Below are 23,448 nucleotides of genomic sequence, written 5' to 3'. Positions count from 1 at the left end.
CAAAATACTCATCACCACAATAAGAGCAGTATTACAGATTTCCATTTCCTTTTTCTTTCCTGCAGATCACAAACACACAAAAAACTTACATTAGAACAGGATTGTGATTAACACTGGTTAAAATTTAACTTCACTTGAAAAAAAATGGAGAAGAAATTTTGTACATGAATTGTAAAAACAACTTGATATAGGATGAATTCCCAGCACCCTTTTTTTGATTTCTAATATCCTGACTAATGTGAAACTAATGTATGAAAAGAAAACCTATGTTTGGCCTACATTACAATTAATTTACTCTAAATAAACAAGCAATTCAATACATCACGTATGATCTCTAGTGAAGTTCCATCTCTGCAAATAATATTTGAACTGGGTTTATATACAATGCTTCCCTCCTTAATTTTTTTAATCACCCTCACCTGTTCTCTGTTGCCCAAACTTTTAAATTCCAAAACTAAAGAGCTTAAATTTAAATAGTAAATAAACATTCACACTAAGATATAAGCCTTAGAAGAGGATTTGATAATGTAGAATGAGGATGACAGTTTTATAGTTCTAAGAGAAAGGGAGTAAGAGTAGAGGCAAGATGTCTTCAAATTTGAGAATGGGGATAATAAGAGTCAAATTCCATCTTTGCAATTTGCTGGGTTGGACCTGACAGGTACAGAAGGACTGAAAGCATATCATCAGTTTAGTACTTTCAAGGGTTAGAAGTCAAATGTCTGTAAATGCTAGGTAGGAAGTTAACAGAATGAAGCAGCCAGCAGCCAGGGACAGTGGTGGGGACTGGTGACTTGGGAGCACATGCTCTAATGGCACAGCTTCTACTAAGCTCCAGCAACTGTTGCTGTGAAGAGATTTGGGTCCAGAGCTGTCAGATGTGAGTTTTTACATAAAAACTCCCACCTTTTAAAATATCATGTGGGCCAAATAAAACACCTCTATTGGCCATATGCCTGCCATTTTGCAACTGCTTCTTTACACTTACATATTAGTTATACTGAAGGAAGTCCGAGTTTGATAAACATGATCAGAAAAGGAGAGGAAAAAGGGAAACCTCCTTTCTGATGTGTCCTATAAACAAGAGATGTATACTGCTTCATAAGTAAACTAAAATCTTCCATCTGTTTACTACATAATAGCTACCTGAAATATCCCCTTTGGCATCCAAGCCCACATCTCCAGAAGAGCGCTGAGAAGAAAGTTTAGGAACTGTTTCTGCTGTTCGGTTGAATGTTCGCCTTCTCCTTCGTAAGCCACTAAGTTTTCCAGCGTCTTCAACGGACTGATTTAACACAGATTCTTCCATTAATAAGTTTGATTCTAAGAAGGAAAAAAAAAATCTTTAGACAGCAGAGAAACCTTCTTGACTATAAGATGTGAGGGTAGGGAGGGGATTGTTTTGTTTTCAGTTTTGTTTTTAATTTTTTTAAATTGTTTTATTTATTTTGAGAGACACAGAGAGCGTGAGCAGGGGAAGAACAGAGAGAGAGGGAGACACAGAATCCAAAGCAGGCTCCAGGCTCTGAGCCTGATGTGGGGCTCAAACCCACAAATCATGAGATCATGAACCGTGAGATCACGACCTGAGCCAAAGTCGGACACTTAACTGACTGAGCCACCCAGGCACCCCTTCAGTTTGTTTTTTTAAAGCCTTGGTAACTTTCTTTAACTATTACTTAGGCTCTTGTGGCCTAGATTCAAACCTTACTATTAATAAAAAGTTTTGGAGGATAAAGTGATCCTATAATGAGGCTTCACTATTCTAGGAAGAATGAACTGTATTAATAAATGATGGAATCATCAGAGCAAATTCACCATGTGCTATATTAAATATTAACATAATGATTTCAGTTATGGAAACAACAGGCTACCCACTTACACTGGATCATTAGAAGGATTTCCAAGAAAGACTGTGGTACTTGATGGTCAATATCAAAGGAAGGAGGAGCATATAATAGTTCTAGTTTATAAATGAGGGTTTGCAAAAAATAAGTACTGGTAAGAAAAATCTGCAAACAACCTAAAAACCTCATTTTTGTCTTTTTTTTTTTTGACCTTTCCTTCACCAGATTTTTTATTAGAAGCTCATTATCCAGTGGCCAAACTAATTTTTGAATAACATTTTCTTTGCTCCTGATTAGGAGTTTAATAATGAATAGCCAAGAGAGAAGAGCAAGAAAAATAACCAACAAACTAGATAATCAAGCCTTACTTTACCCTGAGTTGACTGACCCCAGCTTTTCTTTAACCAGAATTAATTATGTTTATGTATATATATATTTTCTTTCTCATGTTTTATTTTAAGGAATATCCAAACAGAACTATATCACTTCCCCAGTCTAGTCCCTGCCTCCACCAAATCCATACACGTACGTGTTACCATTGCTAAGTGGGCCTGCATAAACCCAAGGAAGCTGCATTGATAAGGATTGCGGGGTAGAGGTGAGGCCACCAAGGAACACCAAGTGCATATTTGTGATAAGTTATGCAGTTTCTCACTACAGTCAGCCTTCTTGGCTCCTTGCAGGGAGTGACAGCTCCTCACTGTGTGATCTTGGACAAGTCACTTAACCTCTCTCTCTGTTTCAATATTTATTCTTTAGTAAAATAGAAAAAAAAATAATAGTACCTACTGCACAGTATTGTAATAGGTTGATATTTATAAAGCATGCAGAACATGTCGGGCATATAATAAGCATAATATGAATGTTTGTTAGACCAATGAAAATTAAAGTTTCCAAATTCCAAGTCAGGTAGTTAGGATCACTTCAGTGGGAGTCAATTCAACGTCATCTACTGTGAATCCAAATGAGGTTATCAATCTGTTTTGTTAATATCTTTACAAAAATAGATAAACCAAGAAATTTACAAACCAAGCTGTCTGAAATAGTCCTCCAATGAACTCCAGGAATTCTTTTCAATTAGAGATTTGATAATGGCCCATGGTTGTTTTCTGTACTTCACATCTGTAGAAACTCTAATAAAATACGGAGGAAAACAGCTTACTTAAAGGATAGAATTTAGTTCTATTATAGTTGTATTTATAATCTAAATGTAAGATATGTCCACTGGAAAGCCAAAGGACTCAAAGTCATTAAGACTATGAAAGAAAATTTATGCACTGATGACAACTTTTTAGAAAATTACTATATGCTGCTAATAATTTCATGAAATTTTCCTTCTAAGTACTTGGCATTTTATTTTTTCCTTTCTCTAGCCCTGAATTTTCTTTGCTTAAACAGCAATAAAGGCTCAAAATAAATTCTAAGTTTTCTAAATGCCTTGTATAAAAAAATCTGTAGTGGTCATAAATTAGGTAAAAGTAACTACATTAACTAAGACCAGGCAAAGCACATGGTGGCACATCACTATCTTTAATACACCAACATTTCTTATTTCCATTGCAGCAATGTGCTCACCATGTGCTCCTCAAGAACTCACAGCTGCCTTGACATAAAACAGGGTCCTGTGACTAGTTTTGGCCACTGGACGGTGAACACAGTTCTAGAACTCTCTTTTCCTGTAGCAACTGAAACAACACATATTCTGGATGGTGCAGCTACAGAATGTCAAAGTGTTCATCAGCTTGTGGCCTTGAGTAAGGAGCTCCACCCCTCTGCTGACCACTGGTGGTCATATAATTTGAGCAAGAAATAAAGCTTGGTTGTCTAAGGCTACTGCTAAGATTTTAGGATTGACATGTTCCAGAATAAAATCTCACCTATCCTGACTAATATTTCATTTACGATATTCATTTACGATAGCTCACCTCAGCCGGCATTTCTGTTTTGAGGATCGGATGATATGGTATCTGTTCAGGGTATAGAAGTAATCATGGTAGGGAACATCATGTGTCAGTACTTCTGAATCTACCAAATAAAATTGTGCTTCCCGACTTTCTTTATACAGTGTCTGTCAAAATAAGATTAAACATTTTTTTTGCATGTTCAAGTTTAATATATCAAATTCCTTGCCAATTTAGAACACATATACTAAAATTACAAAAGACATGAGAAGCCTATATACAAACCCAGAAGAGCCTTCATGTTGGCTACGCAATCTATGAATTGAGAAGATGGGACCTGCAGAAAGAGTATTTTTTGCCTGTCATTTCATTGTACCATTATTTTTTCCTTCTTTTAGGTATGAGGAGGAAGTCTCTTATGTATGTCATTAGTTTATAAAAATTTTTAAATGTTCCTGATAGGGGAACAATTTAAAATTCAAACTGGATGAAGCAAAGACCCACCCCAAAATTCATAAAAATTTAACAATCACCCTTCACCAAAAAAGTGAAGGAAGTTTGGGGCACCTGGGTGGCTCAGTTAGGTGTGTGACTTTGGCTCAGGTCATGATCTTGTGGTTCTTGGGTTTGAGCCCTGCATCAGGCTCTTTGCCGACAGCTTAGATCCTGGAGCATTCTTTGGATTCTGTGTCTACCTCTCTCTCTGCCCCTCCCCCTCTCATGCTCTGTCTCTATCTCTCAAAAATAAATAAAAATGTTAAAAAAAAATTTTTTTAATGAAGAAAGGGGACAACCAAAGAAAACACTGCCTACCTTAACAGGATTTGGAGTGGTTACTGGCCAAACCTTCCTCATTTTAACCATACCCTTTCAACCTATCCTGTAACATTATCAAAGATTCTCCAATGTCAAAATACCAAACTTTTCTTAAATAAGTCCTGTTAAACACTGGACAAAAACCATAATAGCATAACTCGTTCAGATGTTAAGATATTTTCTAACTATTTGCAGAACAGATACACTATACCTCAACATAAATTGGTCAAACACAAACTCTACTATAAAGACAGTGCCACACTGGCCAGAGTAGAGCACTGAATATCTTATCATCTCTTCCCATACATCACAGCACCCCTCTAGTTATTTGGCTATAACTCTTGGCATGATCCCGTATATTGGATTCCAGTAGTGTTCTTTATTAAACCATTTATCATGGAAAAGTTAAAACATACACACGAGTAGAAATGAGGTATAATGAACCCTCATAAACTCAACAGGCAGCTTCAACAACGTTAACTCTTGCCCAGTCCTGCTTCATCTGTACCCCATCCCCACATTCCCTCCGTCTACCACCATGCTCTCCCTGGCTAGATTACTTTTAAAGGATACCCCAGATATCAGAATAATTTTATTCATAAATATTCCAGTGTATCTCTTTATTTCTTCAGTGTGTCTCTTTAAAAGATATTCTTTTCTTTAAAATACAGCTACAATACCATTAATATATGTAAAAAATTAGTAATTCCTTAAATCTCCTAAATATATTTTTAGTTGGTTTGTTTGAATTAGGGTTGGTTGATTTGGTTGATATGCCTCTTCAGTCTTTTTTAATCTGTAATAGTTTCTCCTCCCTTTTGTTTTGCCATTTATTTCTTAAAATTGTCTTGTTAACTGGGGACAGTGACAGGTTTCTCTCTTCCCACATATATGATTCTTTTGGAATACTGATGGAGGAAACATACCTGCTTTTCAGTGGCAGTGGTGCACTTTCCAGTAAGTGGATTATTAAGGATTATAGTGTAGGTCATGGTTCTCAGTTGATCACCTCCAGGTTCTATTTTCCAAGGGGTGGACACTACATCTAATCACAGCAAACGTAAAGAGTTGGTTCTAAAACTCTGAAGAGTATGACTTGAAATGGAATCAGAGGTAGGGCTTTTTTTAAGTATAATTAACATACAGTGTTGTATTAGTTTCAGGTGTACAAAAAAATGACTTAACAGTTCTATACTTTACCCAGTGCTCATCATGGTAAATGTACTCTTAATCCCCTTCACCTATTTCACCCATCCCCCCAAACACCTCCCCTCCAGTTACCACCAGCTTGTTCTCTGTATTTGAGTCTGGGGTTTTATTTGTCTTTTTGTTTTTTCTTTTGTTTTCTTAAATTCCACATATGAGTAAGATCATATGGTATTTGCCTTTCTCTGTCTTATTTCACTTTGCATTATTACCTTCCAGGTTCATCCATGTTGTTGGAAAGGGCGAAATCCCATTCCTTTTTTTATGGCTGGGCAATATTCCATTACACACACACACACACACACACACGCGCGCGCGTATACATACACACACACAGACACACCAACACCATCATCACCTCTTCTTTATCCATTCATCTGTTGATGGACACCTTGGTTGCTTCCAGATCTTTGCTATTGTAAATAATGCTGCAATAAACACGGGGTGCATATATCTTTTTGAATTGATGTTTTCATTTTCTTTGGGTAAAAATCCAGTAGTGGAATTACTGAATCAATGGTAATTCTTTTTTTAATTTTTTGAGGAACCTCCATACTGTTTTACATAGTGGCTGTGCCAGTTTGCACTCCCACCAACAGTGCACTAGGGTTCCTTTTTCTCCACATCTTCAACAACACTTGTTATTCCTTGTGTTTTTGATTCCAGCCATTCTGATAGGTGTGTGGGGTATTTCACTGTGGTTTTGATTTGCATTTCCCCAATGATTAATGGAAAGAAGTAGTTTTTAATTATTTAAATTTTTATTTTTGACCAGTCCTAATATCCTTTTGACAGTGTTATCATTTTAACATTAAAGAATAGTAAAATTAAATGTAAGGCCCTCTTCTTGTATGTGACATATTCCCCATCTTTGATCCATTTACTTCTAAATTGTTGTCTATTAACACACTTTCTTTTCTTTAGAAAAGAAAATTAAAAGTTGTTTCATCTGTAGGCTTCATTTTAAAGTCCCCAGTACCTGTGAAGAGAAATATTGGCACCAACCTTATTAAACAGAAACAGAACACTTTAACATTCCCATCATTGAGACAAACCTTGAAAGACATTTGCCATTATGCAACAATAAGACCTTGATCCCAACTTGTGGAAAAATCATGTAATGAGAAATCATGTAATGTTAATGGCTTATCTGTCAAAATCTTTAATCAAGAAGGGGGCTATGAAATGTAATGACATAACCTTTTCCAAGTTGAGAAAGCTATAGGATAATCTCTGTATTAATGGCAAGATCTTGTTAAAAATTCTCTCTTAGGGGCGTCTGGGTGGCTCAGTTCAGGGGTGGCCAACTTCGGCTCAGGTCATGATCTCATGGTTCATGAGTTCAAGCCCGGCGTCGGGCTCTGTGCTGACAGCTCAGAAGCCTGGAGCCTGATTCAGATTCTGTGTCTCCTTCTCACTCTGCCCCTCCCAGACTCACACGCTCTCTCTCTCTCAAAAATAAATAAACATTTTAAAAAATGAAATAATGTATATAAATATATAATTCTTATTTTCCTAATAACTACACAGTGAGTAAAAATAACTTTGAAGAGAAATATATTTTTAGAACATAGCATAGGTCATTTAACAAGGCAAAGACTACGTAGGTATAGGTAATGGCATCGTGAACTCTTTTGCAAAAATCTGACTAAATCACCTAATGCTGTTCACACAAATGGACTTAGGCAATTAGTATACTTGACTGCTATTTGTCAACATCTTAAAATATAGAAGACTTATCTAATCTATCAACCATCACCAAAAAATGAAGCAAAGCTTTGTGATATAGACAATTTTACTCAACTTCTTTCATACAGCTAGGCCTTGAGATTTTTTGAGGGACCCTGAAGCTGCATTTTGAGTATGTGGAAAAAAATCTTACAACTAAACTCAAAAGGCAGTATCACAAACTATAGAATCTACCCTACAGAATTATATATATATAGTTATTTAGTTATTTTTAATAATCTGTACACCCAACATGGAGCTTGAACTCATGACCCCGAGATCAAAAGTTGCATGCTCTTCCAACTGAACCAGCCAGGCATCCCTACCATACAGAATTTGCTGTAAAAAATAATTTATTTAATTGTCCATGAAAGAAGATACAAAATTTATTCTAAAATACTTTTCAAGCAATTATTTTGGTCCTATGTCAGTCTGTTTCAAAAAAATTATACAAATAATCCATTGTTAATTAGCAACATAATTTTAAGGTATCATTGGACTCTGCTATAAAATTGCACACTACTCAACAAAAAAACTATTAACAAGGGTAAAAGTATGTCTTCCACTTGTATTGTAACCAATGTTACCAACAATCCTACTGAATCATGTACCAGAACATCATATAATTAACAACATTTTGGACTAGTCAAGCCCCCCAATACCTAAGTAAAGCTCATCATGATATAAAAAATCAGGGATGAAATTATTTTTAAAATACAACAATGTACAAAGGACACATCAGCCACTTGATATACTGAATTAAAGTAATAAAAAGCAGGATCTGCAGAATCCTTTATGAATCCTTTGATGTAATAAAGTTTTAAAATTGGCAAACCTTCATTCCATTAGGATGGCTGTTATCACAAAGACTGAAAATAACAAGTGCTGGCAAGGATATGGAGAAATTGGAACCTTTATGCATTGCTGGGGAGAATGTAAAATGATGCAGCCATTCTGAGGGGAATGTAAAATGATGTAGCCATTATGGAAAACAGTATGGCCATTCCTCAAAAAGCAACCACAGAGTTACCTAAGAATCCAGTAAGTCCACTTCTACATATATACCCAAAGGAATTGAAAACAGGGACTCAAACAGATATTTGTATATCAGTGTTCACAGCAGTATTACTCACAATAACTAAAAAGTAGAAACAACTCAAAACTCCATCAATGGATATGAATGGATACACAAAATATGTATATACATAGAATGGAATGATATCCAGCCTTAAAAAGGAATGAAATTCTGACACATGCTACAAGGATAAACCCTGAAGACACGCTAAGTGAAATAAGCCAGACACAAAGGGACAAATATTGTATGATTCCACTTATTTGAGGTACCTAAAGTAGTCAAATTCGTAAAGACAGAAAGTAGAATGGTGGTCATTAGCAGTTGGGAGAAGGAGGAATAGAGATTTATTTTTTAGTAAGTACAGAGTTGCAGTTTGGGAAGATGAAAAAGTTCTGAATATGGATGGTTTTGATGATTATACAATGCCAATGTGCTTAATGCTACTGAAATGAACACTTAAAAATGGTTAAAATGGTATATGTTATGTTATATACATTTTATCACAACAACAAAAAAAATGGTGAATTTTGGGAATGGCTATATGGGTTTTATTATACTATTCATGCAACTTTTCTGAAAGTTTATAATTTTCAAAATTAAAAAGTGGAATAAAAAGACTTAAAACTGAGTTTTGAATTACAAAAGCAGTGTCATACAACTGCTAACAAAGATTTAAAAGAACACCTATTTAGAAGTTCCCTAATTTAAAAAAAAGATCAAGTAGTGCTGAAATTTTAGTTTAGTGCTGAAATTAAATTCATAAATAATTGACTATACAAAATCTTTTCATGAAAAAAGAAATACTTCTTAGTATTTTTAAAAAGAAGCCTTTGAAACCTATTCTCAAGAAATAGAACTTTGATTACCAGGTAACAACTTCAGAAGATAGCAGAATGGTATACAGTAAGCAGATTCTCTTTGGGGGCAAAACTTCTGATGAATTGTAGGTCTAAACAGCACCATTCCTATTACTGTCTATACTTGTAATTAGCCAGAAGCTTTTGCTTCCAAAAGCCATTTAAAACATCAGATAGCAAACACAGTCATCCATATTGAAGCTAGATAAATATCAGACACCTGGTACAGTTGTGAGTCAAAGAACAAACTTCATTTAGTACCAGCATGGAATAACCTACTAGTTCCTCGGGGGTCTTTGCAGCCATAAACATGACAGGGCAATATCAACAAGCATCATCTTAGAAAATTAAGAAAAATATTTTGAAATATCAAGTTCTCTAGGTAGACATAAATAGCAAGAAAATACAAAACAGATTTTGAAGAGATATAGTTAAATATAAGCTACTGCGTGAAGAGGAAAATTTATATTCCTCAGATATTCCACATTTTTAAAACTAGAAGAACAGAAAAAAATGATTTTTTAAACAGAGAGTTCTTAATTACAAGACTCAATTGCTATCAATTAGAAATCACTTTGCTATACTACTCTGAATAAGAATAAATTATTTTTTGTATCTAGAATCCATATCAATGATATAATCTATGAATACATAGAAGTTTCAAATAAAAGAATAATATCTAATGGTTAATAAAGTGGCTCAATTATAAACTATATTTAAAACTGACTGTAGAATAACTTTCTCTTTGACTATGTCAAATGATTAAACTTACATGAATCTCTGCTGCTGCTGTTTTATATGTTGTATAGCAATCTAAACCATGTGCTCCCACGGTTTATAAAATATTTTTGAATATTTAGGATAAATTCAGTTTCAAACTATAAGCTTATTTGAGATGTTTAGCAAAATAGAACTTTTAACACATAATCAGTGCAATCCTTTTTATGAGTCTAACTAATTTCCTAACTGGAATATTTTTTTTTTTGGTATTTTCATTGAGATATACCATAACCATTGCAATCTCAAGTGTATATCTAGCTCCATGAATTTACACAAAGAAAACACACATGTGTACCAGATCAAGATAGACTTTACCAACATCCCAAAAGTTCGCTCTCACTCTTTACCTGCCCAATTCTCCACACAGCAAATACTATGCTGATTCTATGTCCATAAATTAGTTGTGCCTGTTTTTGAACTTTATATAAAGAAATCAAAGTATGCACTCTTCTGTGTCTGGCTTCTTTTGCTTAACGTTATATCTGTGAGATTTACTGATATTGTTACAAGTAGCAATGATTTGTTTTGTTTTTTTTTTTCATTGCTAGTATAGTAATCTTTTGTGTGAACATACACAATTTGTCTATCCATTCTATTATCCATACCCACCATATATTACTGGTGGGTATCTGGGCTGTTTTGTTTTGGGACCATTATTAATAATGCTGCTATGAACACTGTAGCACATGTCATTCAGAATACACATACCTACTAGTAGAATTGGTGAGTCATAGAGAATTTTTATGTTCAGCTTACTGCCAAACCATTTTGCAAAGTGATTGTACCAATTTACACCCTACTAGAATCCAATTGTTCTGCAATAGAATCCTTTTAAATTAGGTTCAAATAACTGAACTGCTACATTAATAAATATATAGGGTTTTAGTTTTCAAAGGGTTTGAACCTCATTGTAGGTAGGATCTGACTAATTGAACAATTACACTGCTTACATGTAAAGTTAACCAAAACGCTTAAATATTAGTTTATCTATCACCAAAATAAAATCAAAGTCTAATTTTCCCCCTGACAACATAAATTAATTTATATAGGCTTAACTCTTAAAGGATAATAAAATTCTCCCAAATTTATCATTAAACACAAAACCAACCTATTATATTTCTAGAATTGGCAAATCTCTGCATGAAGCGTGAACTGGTGAAGAGCAATTCAAACATTCTCTCAGCACTGATATGAAAAACACGGTTGATATAAAGTCTTCCATGAAGATCTTTCTCAGGCATATTTTCTGGGGAAACAACAGCAAAAGGAAACAACAACAACAAAAAACACAGGACTGAAAGGGAAGAAACTAAGGAATGGTAATTTCAAGATTTCGTTTTTGTTTGTTTGTTTTGGCACAAAATGGTTTTTAAATGTGATTACAATGATCAGCACATTCCAAAACACTATTAAAACTCTAAATTGGCATTATATACATATGTACTGTATATAATTATACATAATATATATTTAATTAAACCATATAGATCAATATTTCAGTCATCAAAACCCTAAAGATATAAAAATATTTAACCTGAATGATATCAAACTCTTGTACTACATCACTCAAAAGAATACTTCAAAAATGATAAGGTTAATACTGGGATATATAGGGATATATCTACCACAGCAATTAGCAGGTCCTATTTCTGAATGGTCATACATTCAGTAGATATTAAGTCATGAGTGGCTCTAATATCTGCTGCACTCACCAACTTGGTAGCCTGAATAACGTTTCAAACCTGACTTAAAGCCACCTGCCCCAAGACAAGTCTTATCGTATTCACAACCTATTCTCAATACCATACGTTAAAAGAACTAAGAAATCCTTCTGAAAAGTATTCTTCAAAGCTAAGTAGAGCCCAGTGGAATATTTAATTTTTCTGGGAACCTGATAATGATGATGATGTTGAAAACTACCAGTAGCAAATGAAGAAGCAATATCTGCTCACCTCTCCTCATATTCCCTGGAAACATTATATAAAATAGCCCATGCTTATATGGTGCTTACTGTATATCAGGCATTGTGCTAAGCACCTTACAAGTACCCATTCATCTTATCCTCACAGCAATCCTGTGAGATGAGTGGTATTATCATCATCTTCATTGTATAGATGAGGAAACTGAGGCAATGAGAGAGAATTGCCAAAGCTCCATGGCTAGTGAGTGACTGAAATGGAATTTGAATTCACTACAGCTCCAGGGCAGCACAAACTTAACCTCTATTTTATTGCCAGGAGTTTAACTTAAAAGAATCAAAAAGGAAATTAAAAAAAAAAAAAGACAGCTAGGAATAAGAATCTGATAAAGGAAATAGAGTAAAGCAATCCAATATGAAATTTTAATGATTTCAGGATTAGGATTATTTATTATTTCAAGGATTATGCTCCATCAATACAGAATAAAAACTGTGACAAAAGCCCCCCATATTACAGATATCATGCTCTGACAACTGTCTGTGTAGGCCATCTGTCAATATTAAGCCATGGGAAGCAATCCGGTCAAGCAAAAGGCAGTAGTTTAAGAATCAGAAAAACTCTTCTAGTTCTGCCTTCACCCCAACTATTCCTTTTTCTCCCTCATCAAATGATTTGTGTTTCTCTATTTTGCTACAGGTGCAAAGAACTTAGGGATATCAGACGATATTGATTTACCTTCTCCCTGCAACAATACTTTGTGTAGGCAAAAGCTAGTCACAGAAATTTCAAATAATGGCTCCTTCCATAGAGAAATAAATCACTGAAACTAGGTAATATGCTAAGGTTTTCTGAGATAACTTCCCAATTAGGCTTGAGAAATAGCTTTTTCTGAAATAGAATGTATGTTCATCGAAAAAATTATTGATATATTCACAAAGAAAACAAACAAGTATAGATGATTCTATTAATCCTGTTCATTTCCTTCATGAACTTATCCTGAATTGTAATTATTATCTTTACTGGCCTGTTGACTTGTTTATTGCCTCTCTCCTGCATAAGACTCTAAGTTCCATCTGAGTAGGGATCATGTCAATTTTAAACACCTATATACATTATGTATTTGGCACATAAAAGTGTTAAATAACTATTTCTGAATGAATGGCTACTGAAAGTGCTTTTAAAAAAGTATCTTACGGTCAATTTTTATTTATAGGACTTCCATTTTGCAACCATATTTTTTAACTTTTTATTTTGGAATAATTTTAGATTTACAATCAATGAAGCTCGGTGTTATTGTTACCCTTTTCCAGTAATGTCCTTTTTTTGTACAAAGATCCAATCCAAAATACCACACTGCATTTCATTGTTTTATCTCCCTCATCTCCTCCAGTTGTGACAGTCCCTCACTCTTTCCTTGTTTTTTAATGGCCTTACATACTTGAAGAACTCTGGTCAGGTATTTTGTAGAATGTCCTTCAATTTGGGTTCATCTGTTTTTTCATGATTGTACTGGGGTTGTGGATTTGGGGAAGAACACCCACAAAGGTGAAGTCCCCTTCTCATCAAACTCTGGGGATCCAGGGTATCAGCATGAGTTATGATAATGGTAACCTTGATCATTTGGTTACGGTGGTGTCTGGCAGGCTCCTCCTCTGTAAAGTTACCATTTTTACCTTTCCATATTCTGTTTGTTAGAAATGTGTCACTAAGCTCAGCCCATGCTCAAGGGAAAGAGAATTAAGCTCCACTTTCTAGAAGGGGGAGTATGATCGCTTCTCGGCCTTTTGGCTAAGATCAAGTGTAGAAGGGGGAGTATGTATGTATATTATTTGAAACGCTGTAAGGAAGGCTTGTGTTTTGTCCCCCATTTACATATTTATTTGATTATTTGTATCAGTATGGACTCATGAATAGTTATTTTATACTTTAGGTTATAATCCAATACTATCATTATATATTTTGTTGCTCATTTTTTTTTTTTTTTTTTTTTACTTTGGCCATTAGGAGCTCTTTCAGGTTGACTCCTATGCCCTTTTGATACACCTCTTTTTTTTTTGAAGCATTTCTTTACTTCTGGCCCTACAAGAAACTCCAGCCTCATTTTGCATATTCCCCACCTCAGCCCTAGAAGCAGTCATTTCTCTAAGGAACTCTTAAACTGTAATTTTTCAAAAGTAAGTTTCCTATTCACATTTATGAAGGAAACAAACTATACTCACATAAACATTACATTTTCATATTTCATTTAAACTCAATTAGTTGATCAATGATTCTATATTATGACTGACAAAATGGAATTTGTGGTATTACTATCAGAAATTAATAATACCTTCTGTATGGAAATTAATTCAAGGAAGTAAGAACCTGAAATAAACTATTTCCATCTGGGATTATTTATGTATGACATTCACAGTACTTTAAAGCCTCCTATCCAAGTAAGATCACCAGTGATATTGCTGTGACATATGAAGCTAGCAAGTGGTATTTCAAGTAGGGAAGGGAACAGCACTCAACCTGAGAGCAGGTTACTATTTCCAATAAAGAAGAAACATCTCTTGAATTGAAAATATTCAAACCTATCAGTTTGAAAGTAGCCAGTGGAAAAGATGGGAAAAGTGAGTCAGATAAATAAATATGAGAGGGACATGGGCATGAATGAAACTAAAACCCTATGTGGACAGTGTTTTGAGAGTTCACGAAAAATGTACCAGATAGGTATGCAAGAAAAGCAGATGTGGAGTTTAATTAAGTAACTAAGGACGCACAATTTGTTTGGAGTTTAATTAAGTAACTAAGGATGCACAATCCTGAATCTTCTTAAAAACTGGTGACCTGCTGTCTTCTTGACATAGTTTGAGGGCTTTCTTTACATGTGAAAAACCAAGTTCAATTTGAGAGTGTTGTTTAAAAACCTGCCTCAGGTAACTATGTCAGGGTTACCTGGTTTAGTCTCATGGTGCTTCCCTGATGTGCTAGACTATTTCATGGCTTTTCTCTGCTTTCCCCAGAGACTTACTTGGCCTCACCTTTATTAATTAGCATCACCTGATATCTGATTCCTATTTTTCTTTGCATGAGTTTCCAATTCATCTTGGTCTGTCAGCTGTAGATCATGGATTCTAATTTTGTTATTCTTATGTGTCCCTCCCCCAGCCTAAATCTTTGCCTCACTTAGCTTCCATTCTCAACATAAGTGACTTTGGTTAGGGCACCCTGTCACACCAAGTTCTGATCTAAGCAATTAAAACTAAACTTAATTCTGTCATGACACAGCCCTGGTATCTCATGACATCAGCCAGTTTGTCAGCTTCCACTCAAGGCTCTACCTCCTGGGGCAGATGTTTCACAGACTATCCATGACACGCATAGAACAGGGCAGGTGAAAGAAGTAAACCCTGATAGCAACAGAAATGTTATTTTGGCCAAAAATACAGCCACAATTTCATTATACTTGTAGATGTGGATACATTGTGTCAACTCATCTTCATCTGCCAGGTAACTCCTAGCATCTTCTCAAATTCTCTGCACTCCTACCCAAAACTGAGCGTGTAGTTAATGAGCTGCAGAAAGCCTATCAGCAACAGCACTCTAGATAAACAAGGTTCTTCTACAGCTTATTCTATGAAATATTACATATCAAATTTTCAAGTTCATATATGGCTTAACAGATTAAAACACAATGCTCAGCATTTTGTTCAGGAGGTGGCAGCCCAGAACCCATTTCTGGAAGTACAGAAATATCCCTAAAAAGGCTCCCTTCAATCTTGGTGGGTGGCCTACCATAGCGTAAGAACATTAAAAAAAGAATGAGTCAAAGCAGATTCTAGGCTAACTTTTCCTATATGGGCTTCAGTTAAACTCCACATCAAAGGGAGCACACTAGTTTCAGGCCCCTCTGTAAGATATCTCATGAGGATACATGAGTCTAGAAGGAGTCTCTCCTTCAAAATGGTACTCTCCCAAAGATTACAATCTGTAGGTGGCAGAAGAGAGAAAAAAAGGAAATCCTCTCATTTCTCACTCAGACTGCTTACAATGGTAGATCAAAATACTATGATTTTAAATAAGATGATGTTTGGTTTAGAATACTCTGCCATCTACCTAACTCTCCCTAAACCCACACACAGATTTCCTGGGATGGTTTTCTTCTTTTGACCTTTCTTATTTTCCCCCCTTCACTGATTTCAAGTATCTTCATAAGGTCACAACTTCCAGAAAATGAAAAATAGATTCCTTATAATAGCCACTTACGGTAAGCCTGAAATTTTGAAATCTACTTAGGGGAAGCAACAGAAGTACTTGATTTGTTACCTAATAAGGAAAAAGTCATTACATGCACCTTAAAGAAAACCTCCACAAAAGAAGGCTAAATGTTACATGTAAAGTCTTACTGCTGTAAAACCAGTCTTTAAAGGGACATCAGCAAGAAGGAAATGTGACCAGGGCTAACATGCAATACAGCAACTACACTGCTGTTATTCTTTATTTCTAGATATGAACACAACTTCTATGAGATATATTATCCCTTATGTAACTTATCATTAATGTTAATTTTTTAGGACCAATAAGGAAGCTTCTTTTTGAGGACCATTCTTATAAAAGAGCAGGTGAGAAAGAAGAGGGGGAAAATTGTTTTGGTGTCACTTACCTATCTGGCCACTGGGTGCCAGAGTAGGTCTTCCTAAAGTCAGAGGTTCAGTCAGGCAGATTACTAATTCATACACACTGCAGCACACCAGATCATGAATGGTAAGGACACTAAGAGAGTCTAGTCATTCATGGAGCTCAATCCTCTTAAAAAAAACTCTCAATTATGTTTTCAAAAGAACTCAACAACTGTCCAAATGCATTCTATGATTTTTAGGAACTACTGAATTTTTATTTACATTTTCAAGATCATGGATTTAGTTTTCATTAAAGATACTTACTACAGTATTCCCAAACCAAAGTCTAACTTGATATGGATTTGGTTTTCAGAGATTGGGTCTTGGTTTGCTTTTGGATTTGGATTTGATTTTAGATTTGACTTGGATTTAGTTTTGGTTTTCATGGATTTGGTTTTCACTTACAGTAAAAGACTTCAGGAGATCCCATACCAGGTCTAATCTGAATAGTAACTGAACTAGCAAATATAGTCATGTCCTACAGATCGAAACCACTATAATGTCCCCATTCCCAATATTCTGAGCATTGCCAGATAGAAAGCAGATACAGTAAAATCCACTAGCTTTGTACCCTTTCCTGAAAGTGGAAAGTAGCCACTACTCGGTATCTTTCCCAATGTCTCCCCACTGACTTCAGATGTCAACAATCTTACAGTGAAAAAAAAAAAAAAAAAAAGAAAGATTCCTTAAAATGCCCACTTAATAAGTATGACAAGCCCCAGGTTTTCAGTATTAACTTAGAGAAAGTAGAAAATGGTTTTCTATAAAATTTCCTTTAAGCAGCTGGGTTTTATTTTTATTATATTCTCTACTTTTGCATCTCTCTCTTTTTCCTTCTTCTTCTTCTTTTTTTTTTTTTTTTTTTTTTTTTGGTAGTCAAAAAAAAGTATAATTATGGTGTCTGTAACACCATGCAGATTTTTATTCAGGTTTGCTTTTCCATTGCTACTGCTCCATCTCCATTGACTTCCGGCTTGGAATTTTAATAGCTAAATGTGATGGAAATCCTCACAATCCAGGCTTCTGAAAAGTGGAGATGGGTTAGATCTGGCAGCTTCTTTCCCCTATTTTCTATCAACTCCCACCATTCCTTTGGTTTTTTATAGAGTGAGAATGTGAATAAATTCTCAAACTGCACTCACCCAATACAAAGATAAACATTAAGAGATATAACTGAAATGTTATTAAAATTTATAAGAAATTCTTTACCTTCATCAACAGAATCTGAAGTGCTGCTTTTGTCCAGAGAAAGATATTCATTTTTATTCAAGTCCAGTGATTTTGATGGCACTCTACTTAACCTCTTCTCGGAAGTTAGTAAAGGACTCTTTTTGATCTGTTTCTCACTTGGGGGTTCCTCTTTCCCTAACCCCTAAAAGGAAAACAATCCAGTTTAAAAAAAAGATTATTGGCTTAGATTTTAAAGTGAGATCTTTAATAATAAAGACTCTTGAAAATACAGCTCTTTGGAAAATGTGTTTGTTATGTTTGCATCACATTTCCAATACAGTCCATAAATATTGGTAAACAATAATATATGATAATATATTCTGAAATCATCTTCTGACACAGTACTGAACAATAAATTTAGGAAGAACATCATATAAGAAGAACTCACAGTCAACATCATGTGAGCATCACTTGAGCAGAAGGGAAAGGGGAGCAGAGGACAACAATAATAGAGCAGTAGATTCTTTAGGGTGGGCAAGGGAGAGGAGTCAAACCCGATTAGTGTCCCCAGACAATACCTGCCCCATCATCTCAAGGAAGAGAACTCCCCCATTCTGAAGACCAGTAACTACAGGGGAAAGAGAAAGCAAATAAAGAGAATAAGAGTCACATAAGAGTACAGTGGAGGAAAGAGGTTCAACAGGAAACAATTTCACAGCAAACTCCTAAGAACACAGTTGGCTTTGCTGTTAAAGAACTAAGGGATTGGGCATTAAAATATATCCCATATATGATGTATCTATACTTTCTGAGAATGGTTTAATCAAGAGATGTCGTTTCTATAATAAATTTAATGTTAGGCATTAAAGTATGAATGCTATTGCTATGTTAGTATTCAAGTAGAACAGTATTAAAATTAGGTTTAATAGACCAGCATAAAAAATATCAACTACATAGCAAAGTACTTTCTTGCATTGAAAGAGAGCATATCTGTAATCCTTACACTTCCTGCCCCAGATCTTTGAGCAGCAGTGAAACTCCAGGGAGGATACGGGTTTCTATTGGCCACTCAGAGAACAGAATAACAACTGGGACCCAGGACACAATTTGTGAAAGGATTAAACTACCCTCATCAGAGAACTGATTCTTCAAGCAGAGATTACTGCTAAAATTGAGACTTGATTTATTTGGGAGTTCCACACTGCAAAGCAACATGCCTACTTAGCTGATCCAGAGCCTCTTTAGCAGATGCTGAGTAAGTTTACACACATATTTCTCCTGTTCTTTCAATTAAGGTATGGCTCCTATTATAAGGAATATAGACAAATACTTGTAGGAAAAGTAACAGTCACTATCTTTTCGTGGTTGACATTTGAACAGTTTTTATTTGTGTTCTTTTCTATATTTCCTGAATTTTTACAAAGAATATTAATTTTATAACTTAAGAAAGACCTATTTCATCTTAGAAAAAAAATGTTATTTCTCACTTTTTGTTATTTCCAACTTTCTTACAAGTAAAAAGGAAACAAAGTTAGTGACATATGATATTTTTTGCCATATGAGAATCTATCTCATCATACTGTTCTTGAATGCAAAAAAAAAAAAAAAAAGGACTGAACTATATTGTATCCCATAACCTGAAAATGACAATGAATGTATGACCAATCTTAAAACATTAAAATCTTCCTCTACATTCCATTCCCTTTCCTTAAATGAAATATGACCTCCCTCAGGGACAAAACTAGAAGGAAGAACCAATGGATTAACTATTCTAAGAGCAGGTACAGAAGACAATGTCAAGGAGGTTGTAAGAAAGACTCAAGATTAGTAATTTTGAGAATCCAATCCTCAAAGTCAGACTTTTATAAAAGGATCAGGAGACTGCAAGAGACCTCCTGTCCTGTTACCTCCCCAAAATTGAGTGGTTTGGTTTTCTCCATGAGAACATACAAAAAGATTAGCATCCAGAGTCACCTCCCTTACTACAGTAGTAAGTTCCTAAGGGTCTCTATATAAATAGTTTTACAAGAAATCCACATACAAAATCTGACTGAGATAGATGAATGATGCCCGAAACAAGCTGATAACTTGGTGGCCTTTACACATTCTATTCAAAGTTTTCCCAAATTTATTCACAGGAGATGCTGAGAGCTCCATCGGAGAAATAAGAAAAGGCCCATTGCTGGCCACATGTATATTCACCCTCAATTATAATAGCTTATGGTTACTGAATACTTAATATGTAATAGGGATTGTTTAATGCAATTTCACATATATTAATTCATGTCATCCTTATAAAAAAAAAAAAACCTGTGGAGTATTATAGTCCTCATCTTACAGTTGAGAAAACCAAAGCATAGAAATGTTAAGTAAGTTAACATTTAAGGGCATTCAGGTAGCAAGTGGCAGAGGCAGAATTTGAAACCAAAGCTCTGCTTTAAACCAAGAAATTCAGCTTTGGTCCCAGACTTACATCCCCAGTCAGCAGAATGAAAGCTCTATAGTAGGAGCACTTTCAGCGCTTACAGTGCGGTCTCTAAATACCATTCTTCACTAAGAACGATGGCCCATTAGGAAAATGGTTAATACTAAGTCTGGGACAGTAAGTGTACAAAGTGTGCCTGGGACATGTTGTTGTGCCAGAAAGAAAGGAAGCCATCAAAGATTATTGATCATTTCTAAAACACAAAGGAGCCCACCTGAAGGGGCTCCTGTTGCCAGAGGAGACAAACTGAGTATTAAAAAAAATAAATAATGGGGGGGGGGGAACAATGGGCTTATAATGATATTTGAAAAAATAAAGGAAGAAACTAACTAGTAATTAACCAGATGTGCCTGCTTTCATAGTCAGCTTACAAAGCATTTACTGTTACTCAAGCATGCTACTCAGGGTTCTCATCTCCCCCTTCAAAACAAATTCTTTTCACCACACACGACTTACCCTGAGAAAAATTCTGCTAACTACGAATTTCTCTATCATATTTTATTTTTAATGATGCCTATCCCCCTTGTAGACGGATGCTCAGGGAACTGTCTGGTAGTTTTGCATCATATCCAGCTCTGAACAGAACAATATATTATTCCCATATAACCTCAGTTACTTAAAGACTTAAAACCTTTTTCTTAAAATAAAGGAGCAGCCTGACATCCTAAACTTTAAAAAGTTTGTACACTTTGTTTTTATTTGATCTTACATTATGATGAACACATGACAGCATCAGATATATTTTAAAAGGGATATCATACACTAACCCCTTTCGGTGAATTTCCATCAATTGACTCTGTCTCTGAAACATGATTAACTGATTCTCGTGTAAAACTGATGGACTTGGAAAATTTTTCATCTCTCGCCCCACAATCATCCAAGCTGCTTCTTCCTGGACTTCTATAAGAAACACATCATTATAGAAATATAACCAAGATCAATTTCATACAAATAAGTGATTTAGTCTCCCTACTGAGGTCTTCTCTATTATACAGCATTTTGACAACAAATGGTTTTTTGTAATGTAACAAATAAGTCCTACTTATAACAAGACCATCTTCTTAAACCACCTGCAGATGACTTTATTTCTGAAAATAAGATGTGCTCATATGAGACATTATAAATGTCAGAAACCATTAAAAAATTAACCAAATACCAGCGGCAATAACAGCAAGTAACCCAATGAATATTATAGCTTGTTTGAATTTCAGTTGGGGACCGCCACAAAGCTTTCAAAGGTACAGACTAGATGTTTGGGTTGGATGCCAGTCAGCACCAGAAGGCAGCTCTGGATTTCCTTTCTTCTGACTCAGTTCCAGCTGAGGTGGTGACTCCCTCCCAGAAGGGGGTGCTCCTGATATCTGAGCACAGACCCCATTGATCAGTCCATGCCCCTTTTCTTGTTCTTCTTGTTCCTAAGGACCAGGTTTAAGGAACAGCTTTCAAATGGTCATAGGAACATGACTACAACAAATGTCCTGGGACTTGCTTTTCCTCTTTCTGGGAGGAGCATAAAGAAAGGAAAATCTATTAAATATAAAAGAAGTACAACTGATCTAATTTTCAGGCCTCAAACTTATTGAGCAATTAATATTCCTATGTAATCATTGCTAGATAGAGACTTAAAGCTCTTCTAAAATAAAGTAGCAGCCTAACATCTTTAGCTAGATTATCCTGAGGAAGGAACAGAAAAGCCAAAGGGCCTTTCATCCCTATTCTACCCCACCCAAATAATACTTAGGTCTGCCGCCAAGTCACTCCTGGCTAGGCAGAATGGCAAGGCTGAGGGGGACGCAACAAGAAAAATGGCCCTTTGTAGCAACGTGGATGGAACTGGAGAGTGTGATGCTAAGTGAAATAAGCCATACAGAGAAAGACAGATACCATATGGTTTCACTCTTATGTGGATCCTGAGAAACATAACAGAAACCCATGGGGGAGGGGAAGGGAAAAAAAAAAAAAAGAGGTTAGAGTGGGAGACAGCCAAAGCATAAGAGACTGTTAAAAACTGAGAACAAACTGAGGGTTGATGGGGGGTGGGAGGGAGGGCAGGGTGGGTGATGGGTATTGAGGAGGGCACCTTTTGGGATGAGCACTGGGTGTTGTATGGAAACCAATTTGACAGTAAATTTCATATATTAAAAAATAAAAAATTAAAAATTAAAAAAATTTAAAAAAAAAAATTAAAAAAAAAGAAAAATGGCCCTTTGAGACTAGCCCAGCAGCTGAGTGTCTGCATCTGAGGATTTTAAGGATGGGAGTGAGTTGTGGAGAAATACAGAAAGGAAAAAGGAGGAGAGAGAGTGATGGAGAGATTGAAAATGAAGACAAAGAAAATGGAACAGCTGAGGAAATAAAGGTTTGAGACAGATACACTTCTTTTGGAAATAGGAAGAAAGGGAAAAGGAAGAGAAGAGGAAATAAGAATCTGGCCACATCCTCTCTGAGAAAGCACTCAATTGCGAGAAGAAAGTTTTCTGGTGACCTCAAAAAGCTAGACCTTACAGTGTATAAAGCACTTGGTCAAAAATATTTATTCTCAGGTGCCTGGGTGGTTCAGTCTGTTGAGCATCTGACCTGGGCTCGGGTCATGATCTCACGGTTCGTGGGTTCAAGCCCCGCACTGGGTTCTGTGATGACAGCTTGGAGCCTGGAGCCTGCTTTAGATTCTGTCTCCCTCTCTCTCTGCCCTTCCCCCCACTCATGCTCTGTCTCTCTCTGTCTCAAAAATAAATGAACATTTAAAAAAAACTTTTTTATGGGAATACAAGCTGGTGCAGCCACTGTGGAAAACAGTATGGAGGTTCCTCAAAAAACTAAAAATAGAACTACCCTACAACCCAGCAATTGCATTACTAGGCATTTATCCACAGGATACAGGTGTGCTGTTTCAAAGGGACACATGCACCCTGCATTTATAGCAGCACTATCAACAATAGCCAAAGTATGGAAAGAGCCCAAATGTCCATCGATGGATGAATGGATAAAGAAGATGTATAC

At 35.6% G+C, this 23,448-nt stretch overlaps 1 protein-coding gene and 1 pseudogene across 4 annotated transcripts in view; one reads left to right on the top strand and one right to left on the bottom strand.

Moving 5' to 3' along the window:
• Positions 1-23,448, bottom strand: part of GRAMD1C (GRAM domain containing 1C) — a 102,180-nt gene that overhangs the window by 10,178 nt on the left and 68,554 nt on the right. For all 4 annotated transcript variants that reach the window (XM_019448418.2, XM_053903359.1, XM_053903361.1 and 1 more), the window contains 8 exons: positions 21,216-21,348; positions 18,003-18,165; positions 11,319-11,456; positions 5,491-5,609; positions 3,773-3,915; positions 2,877-2,980; positions 1,147-1,323; positions 2-59 (listed from right to left, as the gene is read on the bottom strand). In XM_019448418.2, the coding sequence (XP_019303963.2) occupies positions 2-59; positions 1,147-1,323; positions 2,877-2,980; positions 3,773-3,915; positions 5,491-5,609; positions 11,319-11,456; positions 18,003-18,165; positions 21,216-21,348 (1,035 nt within the window). The remainder of the gene's footprint in view (position 1; positions 60-1,146; positions 1,324-2,876; positions 2,981-3,772; positions 3,916-5,490; positions 5,610-11,318; positions 11,457-18,002; positions 18,166-21,215; positions 21,349-23,448) is intronic.
• LOC128777544 (U2 spliceosomal RNA) lies at positions 13,898-14,048 on the top strand (annotated as a pseudogene).

The sequence above is a fragment of the Panthera pardus genome, unplaced genomic scaffold, assembly GCF_024362965.1.
Source record: "Panthera pardus isolate Hobbes unplaced genomic scaffold, ASM2436296v1 HiC_scaffold_16, whole genome shotgun sequence".
NCBI lineage: Eukaryota > Metazoa > Chordata > Mammalia > Carnivora > Felidae > Panthera > Panthera pardus.
This window is presented reverse-complemented; position numbering and strand designations above follow the sequence as displayed.